The 19,493-nt window shown below is 42.3% G+C and overlaps 1 protein-coding gene across 1 annotated transcript in view; it reads left to right on the top strand.

Moving 5' to 3' along the window:
- Positions 1 to 9,740: 9,740 nt before the first annotated feature.
- The window catches only part of TTLL7 (tubulin tyrosine ligase like 7), a 67,791-nt gene continuing 58,038 nt past the window's right edge, over positions 9,741 to 19,493 (top strand). Inside the window, exons 1-4 of the mRNA XM_015419389.1 lie at positions 9,741 to 9,765; positions 10,288 to 10,419; positions 13,500 to 13,621; positions 14,377 to 14,444. Of these exons, the coding sequence (XP_015274875.1) occupies positions 9,741 to 9,765; positions 10,288 to 10,419; positions 13,500 to 13,621; positions 14,377 to 14,444 (347 nt within the window). The remainder of the gene's footprint in view (positions 9,766 to 10,287; positions 10,420 to 13,499; positions 13,622 to 14,376; positions 14,445 to 19,493) is intronic.

The raw sequence follows: 19,493 nt of genomic DNA, 5'->3' as shown, positions 1-19,493 counted from the left end.
ATTAAATGATGCAAGATTACGTAGTAATACATGGTAGGGTCCAACTTACAGCAAACTATACACAGACCATAATAATTTGTCCAAATAACTTTGTTAATCATTTTGTACAGTGCTACCATATTGCCTGCTGAGAGTAGTCCTCTTGAATAATTCAGTTTTGCATAGTTTGTGAAAAGCCAGGAGAGTGGGAACCTTCCTTTCTCAAAAACAGAGGAGTTACTATTGATTTGGAAAGAAAAACTGAGAGACACAGCAAGGATTCAGTAATAGCTGGGGGCAGATGAAAAGGGTTTGTGGAACTCAGACTCCATGCAATGCAGAATTTATTTTCTTCAAAACTGTTCTCTCAACAAGAGGGACTGCTACAACCATTCTCCTTTCTCCTAGGCCATGCTATACATATAAACCATCAAACTGCCTTAACTGTCACGGTTTCCCCCAAAGCATCATGGGTAATGGTAGAACAGAGCTATGCTCACTTAGGGGAGTAATGCAAGGCATGCTCCAAGTCTGTCTTTGATGGCTGTGTCCTCAGGCAGACCGTTCCACAAGGGGGGGCACAATGGAGAAGGCATGTGTGTGGGCAGTTCTTGATTTTGCCCATTTGCTTACTTCTGTTCTGATGCTTGAACTGTGTTCACACATAACAACAAATCATACGTTATTGTTATGGGTATGTATCCTGGAAATCCTTGGGCTCCCATGCTCCTTTTCTTTCCTCCTCCCTCATGTGCTACTTATAAATTTATTACTTTTCCATTTGTAACAAACCACAGTTTATCATTCCATCCAAATCACAGTTTGTTAATCCTGGTTTGGAATTCTGGTTTACAAGAAAGGGGGGGGGGAGATTTTAATTCAAAGTTTGTTAATATGGAGGCAATTAGTTTTAGGCCACAGATGAGGGGAGGAAGGAGTAGAAGTGGATGTGAGTACCTGAGACCAAGGGTTTCCAAGGCTTGGTTCCAAAGCAGCAAACTGTTGTGCTCTATCCACGTTCCATGTATTTTAATACTACTTCTTATGCTGGTATTAATGCTGTTTTTAATTTTTTTGTGTTAGCTTTTTGTGATTTCCACCTTGGAAATTTTATTTGAAAGCTTTTGAATGCATAAACACGCTGACAGGGGAAATATCTCTTGACATTTTGACATTGCTGCTTTCTATTCTTCAGCAGGGAGAATGATGGGAAAAGCCTTTAAGGCTAGAGGGACAGTCGTTTTTGAGAGCTGAATTGGTTTGTGAGTGGCATAACTTTGCATAATGCGTATGAATGCTTTTATCTCAGGTTTTTCATGCTTTTGAAATAATACAAAATCTGCAGAACATGCTTGCCACAGGGGAAAGTGGATGAGTATATTCATCATCAGAACAACCCTGGTTTCAAATCACTATCAACTCTGAAGAAAACGATAGTCTTGTCTCTAGCCTGTTGGGGATGGTGGTGGTGGGGAGGGTGGTGGGAAGAATAAGATCTCTTTCCCGTTCCTATTCTGTTCTCCTGCTCCATTTTCCTGCCAGTTGTAGTTTTGTTGTTGTTCCTGTAATAGAATGTAATAAATTACTCTGATTCTTTCTCATTGTGATAAATGAGAGGCAAACTTTTTGTTGTCAGTAATTTAAAGCTTTTTTGGGGATGTTTCTCAAAGAGCTTTTCTTTGTCATCTTCAAATGTCTTAGGTTATTTCCAGAGAAACTGCTGGGAAGTAGTAGTGCAAGTGTGAATGCAGTCCAGTCCATAAGTGGCCACAACAGTGCTGTAGTTCTTCCAGATATGGTAATGCACTTAACCTGTGAAATGGAAACAGTGAGTCATTCATCTCAGCACCTATTGCTTTAATTGTGCTTCTGAAGAAACAGATTTTTGCCTTCATCGTTTTTAAAATTGTCATATATTATGCATCAGTCAGGAGTACCATCGAAGTAGGCGTGTTAACGTAATCCATTGGCAAAAATATCTTTGCTTCCTGATGTCTATGAAATTCTCTTACTTGAGATTAAAATTATTGTTTGAATGTAAATGATACAATTTTTTATATTTCAGCCACATTTTGTACAATGCTTTTGGGCTGCAGTAGCTCAGAGTTTAAGACGCTGAGCTGCAGACCAGAAGGTCTGTAGTTCAGAAGTTCAAGACCTAGTGCCGCGTGATGGAGTGAGCTCCCGTCTCTGGCCCCAGCTCCTGCCAACCCTAGCAGTTCAAAAGCATGAAATTGCAAGGAAATAAATAGCTACTGCTTTGGTGGGACGGTAACAGCGTTCCGTGTGCCTCGGTGTTTAGTCATGCTGGCCACATGACCACGGAAACATGTTTGGACAGTGCTGGCTTTTCGACTTTGAAACGGAGATGAGCACCGCCCCCTAGAGTCAGATTCAACTAGCTTTCGAGCAAGGGAAACCTTTTTTTGGAGATCTATATTGTGATATTTGGTTAATAGAGCAGAGTTTGTGCGCAACCATCTTTTTTTTTTTTTTTGCTGTCAAGTCACAGCTGATTTATGGCGACCCTGTAGGGTTTTCAAGGCAAGAGACATTCAGAGGTGGTTTGCCATTGCCTGTCTCCAGGTCATGACCCTGGTATTCTTTGGTGGGCTCCCTTCCAAATACTGTTCAGGGCTGACCCTGCTTAGCTTTTGAGATCTGACAAGATTGGGCTAGCCTGGGCTATCCATAGAAGCGTGATATTGAGTTTAATCTGCCCAGATGTATTTTGAAAAGTAAAACTTACATTTATTCAAGTAGACTCAGTTCATGTTCAGGTTGTAGTGGAAAGGAGCAGTGGAACTCAGTTTTTCTAACATTTTGTGCTTTAGTCCAAGAGGAAGCAAGCATCTAGTTTGCAGCTCTTGCAGATAATGTCTGAAACTCTTATCTCATACTTCCAAGATTCCCAAGTCAAATTGAAATGATGAGAGATCTAGGAATACTGAGCACATTAATGTAGAGCTTTGAGAATATAAGCTGTTGGGTGGAGCAATGCATGCTTGGTTTGCATATTGGGAGGAGTATGTGTAGCTAGTGACTGAAAAAAACAAACTTGGTAGGGTGTGGCGCATGAGGCCTCCAGTTTTCTCTCCAAGTACTGAATTGCTGAAAAGCCTCAGCCGAAGAAGTTTTTGTCTTGTGTGGGCCTTCTCTTTATTGAAATAACTTCTGGTTAGGCTTGCCAGTCCCTCGGTCAGGGAGGGGGTTTTGCTGGCCAGCAGGAGAAATCCTGCCCCCAAACAACCACATCCCTGTGTCACTTCCCCATGTGACAATATCACCTGGAAGTGATGTCATCATGCCGGGATGTTGCGTGGGGATGCTCTGGTTTGAGGGCAAAACTCTATGGTTTTAAGCCAGTTTTACCATAGAGTTTTGCCCTCAAACCAGAGCACCCCATGTGACATCCCTGGTGTGATGATGCCACTTCCAGGTGATGTAATCATGCCGGGAACGTCCCAGAATGGCCCCCCCCCAAATCCCCCCGCTGGAACAACGAGGGGACCTGGCAACCCTACTTCTTGTGGAAGAGGTTAGCTCCCAGACTATCTGTCTTAGAACTCAGCTGATTTCTTCTCTTGGATGGTGAGGAGGAAGGCCCTGAGAACTTTGGTTCACATTGGAGGCCTGCTTCTGAGGAACTGTGGCTGGGCCAGCTTCAGCAAAAAAACAGCACTTCAGGGACGCTTACTACAGGACCACAGGAGCTAGTTTCTGCCAAACCAGGTTTTCCCAAGAGTACTTTTACAGACCCAGGACTTTAGCAGAGAGCTGCTCACTCTAAGAACAATCAGGTGGGTAGCTGTGTTGGTCTGAAGCAGCAGAACAAAGTTTGAGTCCAGTGGCACCTTTAAGACCAACAAAGTTTTATTCAAGGTATAAGCTTTCGTGAAGAAGGGTGAGTGTGGTGGCACAGGAGGGTAAATCCCCTGCATAACTATAACATCTGAACTGCCAAGCTTTGTCAGTTCTAGCCCCGTGCTGGTGTGAGCAACCAAGCCTTGTCCCTAGCTCATCGTCTACCCAGAGATTCGAAAGCTTCGGCAAGTAGATAAATTGGGGACCACCCATAAGGGGGTGGGCACACCACTCCCTTGGGAGGTGTTAGCTGCCACGACTGACATTTGCGGCGCAGCAAAGATCAAAAGTGGGAAAAATCTGGTTCGGCATTTGGAGCGAATCAGCCAGGTGGTGGCAGTGCGACATCAAGAGCCCTGACATCATCAGCCAGCCGACAGAATACATGCCGTCGGGACATGACTGATACAGCCTGCAGATGGATTCTCCGACTAGCTACAATGTGTGTGTGATTAAATATTGTATGTTGTCTTCCCTGTCCCCCACGAATATATTGTTAGTCCATTGTCTCTCTGAGTAACTGTAAATCGCTCTGAGCCCGCATGAGTGGGAAAAGCGATCAATAAATTGAAAGTATTATTATTATTATTATTATTATACACATGAAAGCTTATACCTGAAAAAAACTTTGTTGGTATTAGAGGTGCCACTGGAATCAAACTCTGTTCTCAGAGAGCTGTGAGTAAGGCCCTGAGTTAATAGGCCATCACTCAACTTCAGACTCTGGACCTTTGCTTTGGGAAGGGAAAAGAGTTTTGGGGATGGGGAGCAATGGCGGACCTACATTTTTGGGGACTCTGAAGCTTGAATTGTTATGGGGGCCCCTTCTCAACCAGCAACAATAGGGCAACATCCAATAAGGTTCAAAGGGCCTTGCTGCCCTTGCAAGCTCCTGAGAAAATTTTGAAATTTGACCAATTACAGGGACGTTTTGAGGCCATATGAAATGGGTATTAGAGCATATTCTAAGGGCACTATTAAGTACTTGAACTCATTGGCTTATGGTTCTGTCACTATGTTAGCACCTTTTGATGTTGGAATGTTTTAGATGGTTTTAGCATTATTTAAATTGCTTACTTGTGTGTTTTTATTCTCTTATGTAAGCCCCCCTGAGCTGGCCTCGGCTGGGAGGGTGGGGTAGAAATCTGATAAATAAATAAATAGCCTTATTTTGAGAACAAACACTTTAAAAAACTCCATCAATTTTGTTGAAAAATCCACTCATTAAAGATTAGGGGCCGCCCTGAAGCTTAAGCTTCATTAGTTTCATAGTAGATCTGCCCCTGGTGGGGAGTACCATACCCTGTGGTTCAAACTGGGTTTTCCCCATTTTAATACTTATTTTGCTTAAGCCAAGGTCTGTGAGTAGTGGGAGGGGGGAGCTTTAAGAAATGAGGCCCTAAGCCTTGAACTTGCTATTAGTTCCAATGCCTGGGTTACATTAAAAAACCGTAGGTCTCTGGCTTCAGTTAACATACATTCAGGGGTTCTTAAGGAACTTCAATGTGCAGCTGTTATTCTTCTAAACTTTTCTAAAATCTAAGTTGTTTCTAAAACTGGCTTCCATACTGGAGGATTCAAAAGCAGTGAATGTTATGTTGATTGCTAAACAGTGGTCCAGAAGGGATCCAGGAAATTACAGACCAGTTTGTCTAATATGTGTGTGACGTCCTCCTTATTGGGGAGGACTAGTTTCACTTTAAAAGTTCTCTTTATTTTGTTTAGCTGGGTAGATTCTGCTGCCACCAGGAAATTTTAAGGATTTCCAAACCTTTATGCTTTTACTTTGGCTCTTGCTAGTTAGGTAGACCGAGTTCAAGGCTTACAAGGAACTATGTGGTCCTGGGAAGTATTTCATTCAGAGCTGGTATAAACTTGGATAAAAGAGGATTTATTGAAATAAATACTAAATAAGAGGGTGATACAACGTAACTAGTCATGTGTAAATGATGTACAATTGCTTTGGTATCACACTCAATCTTTTCCCTCACTGACAGGGATCTTTTCATGTAACTTTGTAACACTTGTTTATCTTAATGTCATATATGTTCACTGTTTCACTCCAGTTTGTTATGACACTCAGACTTTCCTTTAACTTTTTCCTATACTCTCAGCTTTCAGCTCTCATTCTCTTTCTCACTGAACAACCGCAGCTGTCAGCTTCTAACTGCTTCAACACAGAACTGTGTACATCCACTGTCAACTTGTAACTGAAACTCCTGACTGACTCACATACTCATCCATCCAGATTCACTTCCAAAACCCCTCCCCCCTCTGTCAACCACCAATCATACCACACTTGCCTCTCTCAACCACTCTAGTCTATCTACCACAGTCATGCAACCAAACTTTTAAAGAGACACACAACACAAAAACAAGGAATCATTACAATGTGTTTTAGGTAAATTTAGTAGAAGCTGTTGTTAAAGATAGAATTATTAAGTATATAGAGGAACAAAACTTGCTGAGGAAAAAAAGCATATATAAAGGTGGTTCAGTAAATACTGAGCTTCCAAAAGGCTTTTGTCAGGGGGGTACCTCAGCAGAGACTCATTAGTAAGTAGTTATAGGGTAAGAGTCCCCTTACGGATTAATAGTTGGTTAAGTAATAGGAAGCTGAGAGTAGGGATAAATGGACAGTTCTTGCTATGGAGGTCTCAGATCAGAGCTGGGACCAGTGTTATTTGATTTTTTTATTAAATGATCTGAAATTGGGGGCGTGAGTAATGGCCAAGTTTGTGGGTGATAGCAAAGTATTCAAGATGGTACAAACAAACACAGATTGTTGGATCTCTCTTCCTTGGATGAGTGGGCAGCAATATGGTCAGTGCAGATAAGTGTAAGGTGATGCACATTGGAATAGAAAATCCTTACTTTAAAGTATATGCTAATAGGGTCTGAACTGGTGGAGTGAAAGAGATTTTGGGATTGTAGCGGAGAGCTGACTGAAAATGTTGACTAAGTTGTTCGGCAGTAATGGGAAAGGAATGCTGGAGATTATTAGGTAAGGGACTGAAAATAAAATGGCCAATATTGCAATGCCTTGTGTAGATCAATGTTGTATCCTTAACTGCAAACAGTATTACAGATCTGGTTGCCATATCTCAATAGAAATAGAGCTGGAAGAAGTTCAGAAGAGGGCAAGCTAGATAATCAAGGGTTTAGAGCATTTTTCCTGTGCGCAAAGGCCAAAGAGTCTGGAGTTTCTCTGTTTAGAAAAAAGAAAAAGGGAGCATGTTAGAGGTATATACAAATACAATTATACATGAGGTAGAACAAGCACTGAGAAAACTTTCTCTCCCATAATACTAGAAATTAGGTGTGCCATGTGAAGTTAATGGACAATATATTCCCGATGGATAAAAGGATGTCCTTTATTCAACAGGTAATTCAGTTGTGGAATTCACTTCTGGTAATCATAGTGATTGCAATGAGCATAGATGGCTATAAAGGGGTATTAGACAGTGTTCTTGTGTAACAAGAAATGGCTGCATGTATGAAATCATTTATGGCATGAATTGATTTCCAAGCCAACGGGTTCATTCCATGCTTTTGTATAGGCATTCTATTACTCATCTGATAATTACTGAGGCTGTGTGGGAAGATACGGAATATGTTATTAAGGAGGACATAATATAGATTATTTTAAAAATATACATGTACATAGACATTTCCTCTAAAAAACTTGTGTAACTGAGAGTCTGCTTACTCTGGTATACTCCCCCCCCCAATGACACTGTAATTATGTAAATATTCAGTGTCTCCCCTAAAAGAAAGCATGAAGAAATTATTATTGTCGTTGTTGTTGTTATTTTAAATGGATGGGTTGTGCCAGTCATAAAAGAACAAAACTAGACCACCTAAAAGCAGGATAGGGGTTTCTGTGTACTCTGAGGGACACCGCAGGTATACAGAAAAGTATGACTGCAATTAACCAGTAGGACCTGTTATGTATTCAGTTATTAGTATGTGCTAGATGCATAGCCTGTTATGCGAGAACAGGATTGGCAAACAGACCAATCCAGAGAGACTTTGACTTCGGCGGGAACAATCCCCATTGGTCCTAAGCGCAGTATTCTCATTGAACTTTAGCTGTTTTAGAGGTGTGGTTTTACCAATTCAGAACTTATGAAGTTGGCTTGTTCTGTGTTATGTTTGTCCTGTGTTGTTATGAGCTGAATAAAGAAATCACCTTGTTTAAGAGCTGCCTCGATCTCAGTTCATAATAGGACCCCTTCTCCCACCCCCCAACTCCTAGCCTGATGAGAACTGAACGCTCTTCAGGAGATAGTTGCATAGAATGCTCAGAGCAGTTGAGAGTCAGTTAAAGCGGGGGGTGGTGGTGGTGGTGGTGGTGGTGGTGGTGGTGAAGAAATTGGTCTGCTTGAGACAGTGAAAACATATAGAATTTTGTGGGGTGAGATTTGTGTGTATGGAAATTTCAAAATAGTTGATTTCACCCCTCATGCCTTGAAAGTCTGCAGCTTCTTGTCTCTTAGCAACTTCACAAACTTGATGATTAGCTGCCTGTAAGAAAGACAGTGATTTGGGGCCATCAACAAATAAGGTACAAGTTTCTACTACATACTGAGGTAGGGGGGAACCTCCCAAGCATGCAGGAAAAGTAGTATTTTGTTAATTTTTTTAAAAAAGACACTCCTTCCAGTGACCTATTGAGAAATAAGCATCCATGCATTACTTTTAGAATACTGTGAGCAGTTATGAGTCAGTTGTTGGGAGGGGGGGCATTGGCTTGCCAAGGATTCTGTTTTTAGTGCCCTAGTGAGGGAAATTTGGGTTGTTTATACAGACAGTTTTCTGTTTTTTTTTTTTTTTTTCCCCCCCCCCCCCCCCCGGTGCGTTGTGGATCCCCAACTTGTTCCAAGTTGTTTTAAGCACTCTGATGTGCTGGACAAGCGCTAGACAAGTGGGGCTCTAAGTCTGTATAATCTTAGGATTTAAAGATCCCCTGCCTGAAAAAACTCCTAGTATTTACCCTACAATGATTTCCCTGAAAGCTTTTGAAAGACAATGATGATAGAACAGTATTATGCTTGTTAAGGCCTCTGGTAGTAACTTCCAAAAAGGCAGACAGACAGCCTCCAGGTGGGACCTGGAGATCTCCCGGAATCACAACGGATCCCCAGACAACAGAGATCAGTTCCTCTGGCGAAAATGGCTGCTTTGAAGGATGGACTATATGACACGATACTAGGGTTGTCAGCTCTGTGTTGAGAAATACCCCAAGATTTGGGCCTAAGGAAGGTGGGGTTTGGGGGAGGGGAAGTACTTCAAATTACTATGGGATGAGAACTAGGATTCCCAGATTAACTGGAGAGCATATAACCAAATAATTATTCAGAATGTTTAAAAAACAAAACAAATGTTTGGGTAAAAATGTAATACAGTTATAAGCACCAACACCTATTTTAGGAATTTGCAACTTATTTCCAGCTTCAAATTGATATTTCTTCTTTCAACTTCATATTGTTTTTTGCTTGGGGGGGGTCAACAGTGGGAGGGCTTCTAATGTCCTGGCCCCACTGCTGGACCTCCTGATGGCACTGGTATTTCTGGCCACTGTGTGACACAGAGTGTTGGACTGGATGGGCCTTTGGCCTGATCCAACATTGGCGTCTCTTATGTTCTTATGTTCTTAACCAAGTATAATGGCATTTCCTAGCCCCTGTTTTTATGTTGTTAATAATCCTTTGTAATTGATACACATTTCTCTTCAAATACAGGCACCTTTTTCTTTTTTGTAACTGAATTTCACCACAGTACTGAGCTGACATGGTATGACAAGAGCTTTCGGAGGATTGGCTTGGAAGGCCACTTAAGTTTCCAGAGTGTGTGCAACGGGTTTTGGACTCTGCTATTGCAGCGTTCCAGTGATAATGCCATCCTTGCCCAATGAGGGAGGTAGGCTTCCTTATTACAGAAGCTTGTGTTTTCGTTTGATTCAGTAATTACTTGCTTTAAATCCTGGCAATGCCAGGCACTGGACATGATCGTAGGCTTACTCATGTAGCTGCCTCATGCAAATTGAGGTGATTTCCCCCTATTCTTGCAATGCTAGCACCACAAAAAGGAGGTGAGGAGAAGTAAGGGAAGGCCAGGAACTGAGCTTATTTGCATGCTGATACATGTACTATAATATCATTTTTTTGTATGTACAATTGGGAGAATAGTATGTGCCCCTTTGCTCCATTGTAGATGATGTACTACCAGGATTGAAATTGTGGGTTTGTTGCTAGTAATATGTTCTCTCATCTGAAACCCAAGATACTATCAAATTTGTGTGTTCAGTCTTTAAGAAAGACTGGAATTGTTTGTTTTTATCTGAGGTACTGTGTTCACTTTTATACTTGACTTGATGGCACTTTCCACCACCACACATTGTAGTGGTGGTTTAGTATAATCGCTTACATATTTCTTTTACAGATAATCAAGGGACCTCTTCTCTGACTTTGAACTCGGAACTGTCTTTTGAAAGCACAATCAAGAGAAAAGCCAGAGAGAAGAAAAAACATGGAGTCATCACTGCAAATGTCGTTGGCTCAAAATACGAGATTGGTAGCAAGTTGCATATTCTACTTATGTTAACATTATGAGATAAAAATAAAGAAAAGTAGATGCAGAAAGTTACTTAGCTGCAAAAGCCAACAGGTTCAGCTGCTATAGGCCAGGATATTAGTACTTGTTGCTTTTTAAATGTTTGGAACAGCCACATGGTCCATGCCCCCCTTCTTCACTGTTGCTATGGTGCTTCCAGATGATTTGGGTATAGACTACTTTAGTGTATTTGGGCTTTGAAGCCAGTCCATAGAACTCCAAATTCTTAGACTTGGTTGAAAAGAGAGATTAGCCACTTAAAATCTTTCACAGCCTTGGTTCTTCAAAATCTTCCATATTTGTTGAAATGTGTTTTTAAGTGGTCTCTATTAAATCATTCTAACATTTAACAAGACTATTCACAATGCATAAAGATCAGTGTATTTTTAAAAATCCATTCATTTCACATTGGTGAGAAACATGATTTGCAAAAAACTAATGAGCATTAAGTCTTGACAAGCAGGAAAATGTCATTTGCCTTCATAGTTAGTCTCAGGAAATGTGCTTCTAGTATTAGGGGCATAATACAAGGGAGCTATAGCCTATGTTGCCATTGGAACATGCCTCCCATAATTACTATTCAGACTGTGAGCACCATTCTCTTTGGAGCCTCTAGAAGGCTTTGCTGTGCAAACTCTTAACATGAAGTGAGATTTAATCACAAGTGGGGACATGCAATAAAATATTCTTAAATTCCCTGGGATGCCTAACAAAGCTCCATATGAAACTTAGTAGTATTAAGGAGCATTTGCTCGTAGATGCTGAACCTGGCTCTTTTGTTGAGGTGGGAGTGTTCGGGCGGTAAGCATCTTGCTATTCTTATGGAAATTTTATATGCATTTCAGATTTTACATTGGGATTTAAGAGGCTCCAAAACCCCCAGTCCTGACTTTGACATTATTATGGGTCAATTTCCCCATAGTAATTGTGTTGGGGGGGGGGGAATTGAAGGCCTAAGAAAGGGTGAAAGAGAATGGCGCTGGTCTTTCTCTGCCAGTCTCTTTGAGGCTCAGTGCTGTGAGGGAGATTGCTCAGAGCTTGTCCTTGGGCAGAAGTGCAGAGGAACGTTTGGGACACTTCACAGAGAGGGAACTACTAGTAAGCAAGCTGTTGGCTTCCTTTCAGGTTAGCAGCCATCAGGCAGAGTCTGGTCTTGCACCAGTGCTGTGCCTTCCTGTTTCCAGGGTTCTGTGGCAGCGTGAAGGCGGCCCACGTGCATAGTCCTGTCCTCCCTCTTTCTCTAAGGGTGGAGTGCATTGTCTCTTTTAGCAAGCATTGAGCAGAAATTGTATTTTTCTTCATACTTTGATTTCCCTTATCTTTCGTTTGTGACTAACCACTTTGTGCTGCTTTCATGATTGGCGCAGATGCCAGGCTCTTTACTTTTGGAGGGTACAAGTAGGATATCACAGGAATTTGTGGTAGAGGGGTAAGTCCACCCCCCAATAGCCTTTGGGTTGCCAGCTCTGTGTTGGGAAATACCTGGAGATTTTGGGGATGGAGCCTGAGGAGGGTGAGGTTTGGGGAGGGGGAGAGCCTTCAGTTGGGGTATAATGCCATAGAATCCACCTTCCAAAGTGGTCATTTTCTCCAGGTGAACTGATCTTTGTCACCTGGAGATCAGTTGTAAAAGCGGGAGGTCTCCATCTACCACCTGGAGGTTGGCAACCCTAGATAGCCTCTAGTTTCTCCCCTCTTACTCTGCCTCATCTTCTTTCCCTCCCCACTAATCTTCCTTCTGTTTGTTTTCCTCTTGTCCCCCGCAACCTGTTTGATCACCCAGTTTCCTCCTCTCTCCAAACCCTTCAAAATGTCTGGTTTCTCCCACCCCTCTGCCAACAAGCCCAGTTGGTTGGTTTCCACTCCTGGAAAACTGGCAAATTGATTTGTGCCGGCCCTGCAACTAAGATTCCAAACTGGGAATACTCACTACTTGGAATCCTGGTTCACAAGGCTAGTAAAAGCCATAGTTTACGAGTCCAGATATAACAGTGAAGCATGGTTTATTGCAGATGCAGAGATTACTATTTTCTGTGTCTGTGGGGTGGGGAACAAATTATCCCCCAAACACCCAAGGAAACACTTCTCACTTGTAGTAAACCGTGAGGAATTTCAGACAGACGATATAATCCGGAAGAGGAACGGTTCCCAAACGGTTTCTGGTCTGTCATTTCAGATAGAGCTGTTTTAGCACCGGTTCCCTACTGGAATATATTTGTAATTTCACACACAAACGCTTCTGTCCCATTTAGGAAACGGGGCTGAAGCGTTTTACCTGTAAACCACTTCCAAGTAGTCTTCAGTTTCTTCCCCCGGATCCGAAATGCTTTTTCCTGCCATTTTTTTGCCCACGTGGGCAATCTCCGGGGTTTGTTTTTTTTGGAATGTTCACTTTATAATGGTATAACGGTATAACGCAACAGCATTATATCAACCCCATTGGAATGCCTGGATTGTTGTGTTATAGCGATATAGCACTCTAAAGCGAACGTTAAAAAAAAAAGCCGGAGATCGCGCACGCGGGCGAAAAATGGCAGGGATAAAGCAGTGCAGTCTGAAATGGCGAACTGCTTCAAATCCAGCTCTTTACCGGAAGGGGAAAGCTATGTGTGAAATGGCAGCCCTATACCGGTTTACTCTATGACAGATCAAAAACGGCTTCAAAATGGGTTAAAAAGGGTAATGTGAAATTCCTCCGTGTCATTCCTGATGGATATCTGTAGTTGACTTGTTTCAGAAATCCAGTTTAAATCTAAACATATTGTTTTGGAAGTATTTTTTGATCAAAATGAGAATCTCTTTTTAATTCCCATTGCAAGTTCCATTTTGTTTCCAGCTTAATTGATATGATAATTACATCTATACAATAGGCATAGTTAGGTATGCAAGTTTAAATGATTAATGGTCTTAAGTACATAATATTTAATACTTGATATGTGACTATTGCTGTATGACAAAACATTAAAATTATTTTTTCTTTAGAGAGTCCTGAACTCTATAGCTCTTGTGATACCTACATACATATATATGTATATTTCTAGTTCGTGTAGTAATAGAAGAGATGGGGTACATGAAGGCTCGTGACGATGATGAGTCTGCAAACCTCATCTGGAGTGATTCTGCTGTGCAGCAGGAAAAGATCGCAGAACTCCGAAATTATCAGGTAAGGAACCACAGGGTGGCTTTAGGCAAGGCATGGACTGTCAGTGTATCCTGATTTTTCAGAGGGATAAATGAGAGGAGAATTCTCTAGTACCCTGTATGTTAAAATGGTTAGTGAGTAGTATGTAAAAGTGCACTCAGGCTTTTGTATATCAGTTGTATATAGAAAATGAGTTAGTATTAATGGTGGTATTTCTTCAGTCCAGCCTACTTTCCTTAATACAGTTTGCTCACACATCTGTTGTACCAATGACCATTCCTGTAGCTATAAGCCACTGTGTGTAATGTCCACTGTGGAATTCAAAAAATCTCCCCAGAAATGCCTAGCTGAAGAATACTGCATTCTTTGCTCACTGAGCCTTGAACTCACTGGATTCCATTGAGAAAGTCTTTCTCGTAGTCTCAGGTGGTTCTCTGCAAAAGGAGAATATTGTACACTTTCCTTATGAGATTGATTGTTTTAAAATGGGGAAGCCTATCAGTTATTTTAATAGAATGGATAAAACAGACTCATATGTATGGGTGGTCTTCTTAAGGTAATTTAGTTTATTTTGAACGACAGATTTCATACCTGTACCAATGGTCTCCATGGTGGCTTATGTGAAATTAAAACAATATAGAAATTAAATAGAGCATATTTAATTATGGCATGCTTTTGCACTTTAAATAATGGTTTACTTGAATCTTTAAAATATTTCTTTGTATGTTTTGTGCTCAAAATTTGACCTCCTTTTCTTCTTCTTCTTCTTCTTTCAGAGAATCAACCATTTTCCAGGAATGGGAGAGATCTGTAGGAAGGATTTCTTAGCAAGAAACATGACCAAGTAATTAATTGCCTCAAACAATGTCCCTAGGACCATCTTCTGATTTTGTATTATTTCTTCAGCTCCATGCATCTTCTGCCCCTCTTCCCATCAAGTCTCAGACCCATCCTGTTTTCAGACTTCTGCCTCTTCAGTTTCCCTGTGTTTCACTACCTAGATTCTCCTTTTCATTCCTACTCCTCTTCTGCTTGTCTGTCTGCATTGTGTCCCCTACCAACAAGCATAAGTCCCTAGGCCCTGCGTGAGGTTTTTAGTTGTTCCTTTCTTGTTGTTCCCCTTTCTTCAGCGTCTGTCTTTTCTGCTACTCTTCTGCTCAGATCTACTCATACTTTCCCCAGGATGCCAATTCTCAGTTTGCTGCCTACCTAACCCTTCTTCTTCTACCATCCTTCTTTTGGGATCCTGATCCTTTAGTGTCACTACATCCTGTGTTCACTTGCATGTCTTTAACCTCCCTGCCTGTCCAGTGTCCAGCCTCTACTATCCTGCTTGCTTTCTTGATCATAGCACCCAGATTCTCCTGTGCCCAAGTCATCTGAGAGGTTTTTCTTAGTCAGATTGAAGTTGCTTTGGGTACAAACATTATAAATTGTCATGGAAAAAATCGAGTGACAATTAGAATGTCCCTGAATATCTGTGGCATCAGCTCAGCAAATGGTTAGACGTAGCCTGCAAGTCAAAAGGCAGCTTTGTATCTTTATGATTTTTTCCTTTCTAATATGTGTATATATAACATTAATTCTTCTTTAATTTTAACTGTATTCTGTTTCTTGTTTTCCTTTCTACACCTCCACAGTATAAAGTGTCTTTATTTTGTGTGCTTGCTTCACACAATGGTTGTTTGTTTAATCAGTGACCTAGATCACCAAATGGTTTATTTCTCCACTTGTTTTCATTCTGTTGTTGTATAGCTGTTTAAGACCTAGTTTGCACATACAAAAGCATCTGGTGATAGAATACTGTACCACTTCATACTGCAGGTGATGGAATGTTCCCTTATGTTAAAACAAAAACAAAACTCAGAACCAGCACAGCAAGCAAATAGAGGGGGATAGGACATTCTTCTTGCTGTGGTAGGGTTTTTTTTATTATTGCATGGAGCTTTTTATGCAAAGAGACATACAAAGTGTCACCACCTGCAGTCTGAAATGATAGCGTCCATTCTCACCTCATTCTCTTGTATATGTGAACCATGCCTAACTTGTGATTTCATTCTAGGTAATGTTTCTTTTGCATCCTGTTGAGATTAAAGGTACAGGACAAAATATGCAAGTGGTGAGAGGGAAACTATGCAACAGGGATCTGATCCGCCAAGCTGGCTTTACTTCTTTTGTTGGAAGCTGAGAGGGAGGGGCTGTGGCTCAGTGGTTGAGCACTGTGTATGCAGAACATTCCGATTCAATTTGTGGCATTTCCAGGTAAAAAGCATCAGTAACAGGTCACGTGAAAGACCTCTGTCTGAGATCTTGGAGAGCCACTGATAGACTAGACCATACCGACCTAGACAGGTCTTGCTCAGTATAAGGCAGCTACATGTGAATGTGAGAAATTGGGCTGCCATTCCTTTGCTGGGGGCGGGGGATTCCCCGCTGCCAGTGAGCACTCCCCACCACTGCTTAGCTGGTCACTGGGGAGCGAATATGCTGGGCAATGGGGGGGCAGTGCAGTATCATGATGCACTGACATCATACCTTGTGCACCTGGGAGTGATGTTAGTGCATCACCAGGGGTGCTTTGCATTTGGGCAAAACTCTGTGGTCTCCTGGTGACACATGGATGTCACTTCTAGGCACATGGAGACTGATGTCAGCATGTAGCTGGTGATATCATACATTGCTGGTGAGGGCCCCCACTGCAGGTAAGTCCCCATGCTGGTTGCCAGGCAGAGATAGAAAGTGATGGGGGTGGGGGACAATGCAGGAAGGTTAGTTTCTGATGTGGGCAGGATGCGTACTTCATCTGCCCCTTTTGCTGTTAAAGTTTTTAAAATATATATGTTGCATAATGTGTTGTGACTCCCTGAGCTAGGACAAAAATCTGTGAGCTGGAGGCTAAAAAGCTGTAGCTAGCTCACTCTAACTCAGCTTAGAGGGAACACTGGTGGCTGCAGTCCAGAGAAACCCCACAGTTTAAGAGTAATCATTGTTATCAGAGCTCTGCAGTTTTAATAGCATTCCCTTGACTAAACTACTGTAACTCAACATTACAGCTGTTTGGAAATATATGATGATTTACGTAATATCACTTTGGTCAGGATGAGGCATCAAAGAGCAGCGTCGCTGGGGTGGGGGGGAGCTACATTTGAAACCTTTGCCATTCCCACTCTATTGGCATTCCAATGCAGGGAAAGAACTGGCCAAGCTGACACACCTCTGGGCAAAATCCTTCAGTTCCAGACTTCTTTGCAAAGGGTGATGGAAAAGCTTGCTGGCTCTAGCATCTAGTATATGAGAAGGAAGTTTAGCACATACTCACACTCTTGCATTCTCCGAAGAAAAAAAGGTTTTCTTCCCTGCCCACTCTGTTTTTTCCCTTTTCTATCCGTAAACCTAAAACTTAATCAGCTGGGAGGAGGTGGGGGAAGAGGAAGAGCTGAGGCACTTTCTCTGGCCTGCTCCAGTTCCCCCCGGGTGTGTGTGTGTGCATGTGCGCTTCCTTCTTGCAAAGTGGAAGGAGCTGCCTGAGCACAGTGAAGAGAGCTGAGAGCTGCTGCAGTTTGCTTTAAATCGCAACGTTGTCTGTTGGAGGCTTGAACGTTTGGTGGAGGGGGCGTGGCCATGGGGAGGACTCAATGCTGTCAGAACAACCGGAGAGAGAGGGACGGGGAGAGAAGGCTCCTCCCCCTCTGCCCTGGTAAGTCCGTTTTCTACGCAGCCGCAGTGAAGTCTGTTTTACTTTTTGGCTGTTTTTTAACACCCACCTCTATATTTTAAAGTTTTTAGATTTTTCTGCACACCTGGGAAGTAACTCAGGTGTGCAGGATAATGTCTTTTTCCTCCATGTGGTCCCAGTCTGCGGAAATAAGTATCTGCACAGAGAGGCGACCCTTGGCTATTAGATATATAGATTCATTTTCGTTTCAAGCTTGTTCTTATGTTGTGATTGTTTGCCACCTTGGGGACCCTAAGTTGGGTGGAAAGGTAGCATTCAAATGTTTTAAATACAATTAAGTTAGAATTTCTATCCCAGCTTTCTACATGATCAAGGTAGACTGGCATTTAAAAGATGAGTTGCTGCTCTCTCTCATCTAGTTTGGCTCTAAATGAGAAGCAGGAAAGGTTTTGAACAGATTTCACAGTATGGAATCATATCATTATAAATTGCATTAATCGTGCAACTATAATTTCCCCTTGTTTGACAGATACCCATTGTATTACCCTGTACATAAAGGAAATTTAGTTGCAGAGGGGTGCTGTTTAAGTGTCCTAGGAATCTCTAACATAAAATCATATCTTAGGTGAGAGAGAGGAAATCTTGTTTGGAAATATATGATGAGTAGGAAACTTAGGAAGAGAAAGGCAGGTGGAACAGATAAGAGTGGTTGATTGGGAGTAAGTGATTAGACCTTAATGAACAAAATTAATCTCACAAACCAGAGGAAGCTTAGCTCCCCCCCATTCCCAGGAAGCTTACTATAGTAGTAGCCAAACAAATTCCCTCTTTCTTTGTTTAATGATGCTGTCTAAAGGCATCCTTTGCATTGAAAAAGAGAATCAGTGACATTCTGACAATGCAACTGAGAGCACCAGTTTAGAAAATGGGGTTCAGCTGCAAGCTGTCTTGCCCTGTATTTTTGTGGCTCCCTTTGCTTCGCACTGTTATCTTACACAGTTGATATGTTCCGATATGTGATTCAAAGCTGCACCAGAACAAGGAGACAGAGGTGCCCAGCCTGTTGTTCCTCTTGCAGTCTGTGTTTATGTCCCAGGCAGGGGTCATTTCCTGCAGGAGCGCACAGGAGTGGAGCTCCGGCAGTAAAGAGCCCAGGGGGGTGGGCACATGGAACAAGACCCGCCCCCTGCTCCCAGAAGCCCTCAGTCAGAGCAAGAAGCAGCCAGGTAAGTTGCAGAGCTGCCCCCCCCCGGTCCAAAACAGTCCAGTGGCACCCTTAAAACCAAGTTTTATTCAGGTACAAGCCCTCCCTCCTCTGCAAGGACAGATCTGCACGTTTCCCCCCCCCCCAATAGCTAGCAATCCAAAACAGTCCAGTGGAGCCTGAGCGGTGGGTGGTGCCTTCTGACATACTTCTGGTGATTTCAGGGAGTGTGGCATATGCAAACAAGGTATGCTAATGAGTTATGCTAATGAGCTCCTGCACCTCTTTTTCTACGAAATGACCCTTGGGGATGAGAATAGAGAAGGCTGGAAATGGATCCTTAATACATGACCAAGGCCAGAAAACCTGGTCTGCCCATATTTTACACGTCATCCTATTAAGCTAAAGGAGGAATGAAATAGTAGTCTCTAGTTTTCCAGTTATTTATATGTGCTGGTTGTGTGCTTACGTTTTAAAATTGTGTGACCCTTCTATGAGGAATTTGGCAACCATATGGAAGCAGGTACTCAGTCCTGGGGTGCTGTAGATCCTGGTGCAGGCTTGGATAAAAAAGTTTTTTAAAAAGTCAGTCACTGGTAGATTATATATAAAAAAGAGGCAGACAAGAGTTTCTTTTAAATGCCTGTGGCCAGCACCATTTGATTAACATAAGAACATAAGAGATGCCAATGTTGGATCAGGCCAAAGGCCCATCCAGTCCAACACTCTGTATCACACAGTGGCCAGAAATACCAGTGCCATCAGGAGGTCCACCAGTAGGGCCAGGACATTAGAAGCCCTCCCACTGTTGACCCCCCCAAGCACCAAGATGACAGAGCATCACTTGCCCCAGAGTCCCTATCTATACCTTGTGGCTAATAGCCACTGATGGACCTCTGCTCCATATGCTTATCTAATTCCCTTTTGAAGCCGTCCATGCTTGTAGCCACCACCACCTCCTGTGGCAGTGAATTCCAAGTGTTAATCACTCTTTGGGTGAAGAAGGACGTCCT

This window comes from Gekko japonicus, unplaced genomic scaffold (assembly GCF_001447785.1).
Source record: "Gekko japonicus isolate JY-2015 unplaced genomic scaffold, Gekko_japonicus_V1.1 scaffold494, whole genome shotgun sequence".
NCBI classification, from domain to species: domain Eukaryota; kingdom Metazoa; phylum Chordata; class Lepidosauria; order Squamata; family Gekkonidae; genus Gekko; species Gekko japonicus.
Note: the sequence above shows the minus strand (reverse complement) of the source record. Positions and strands in the feature narration are given on the sequence as shown.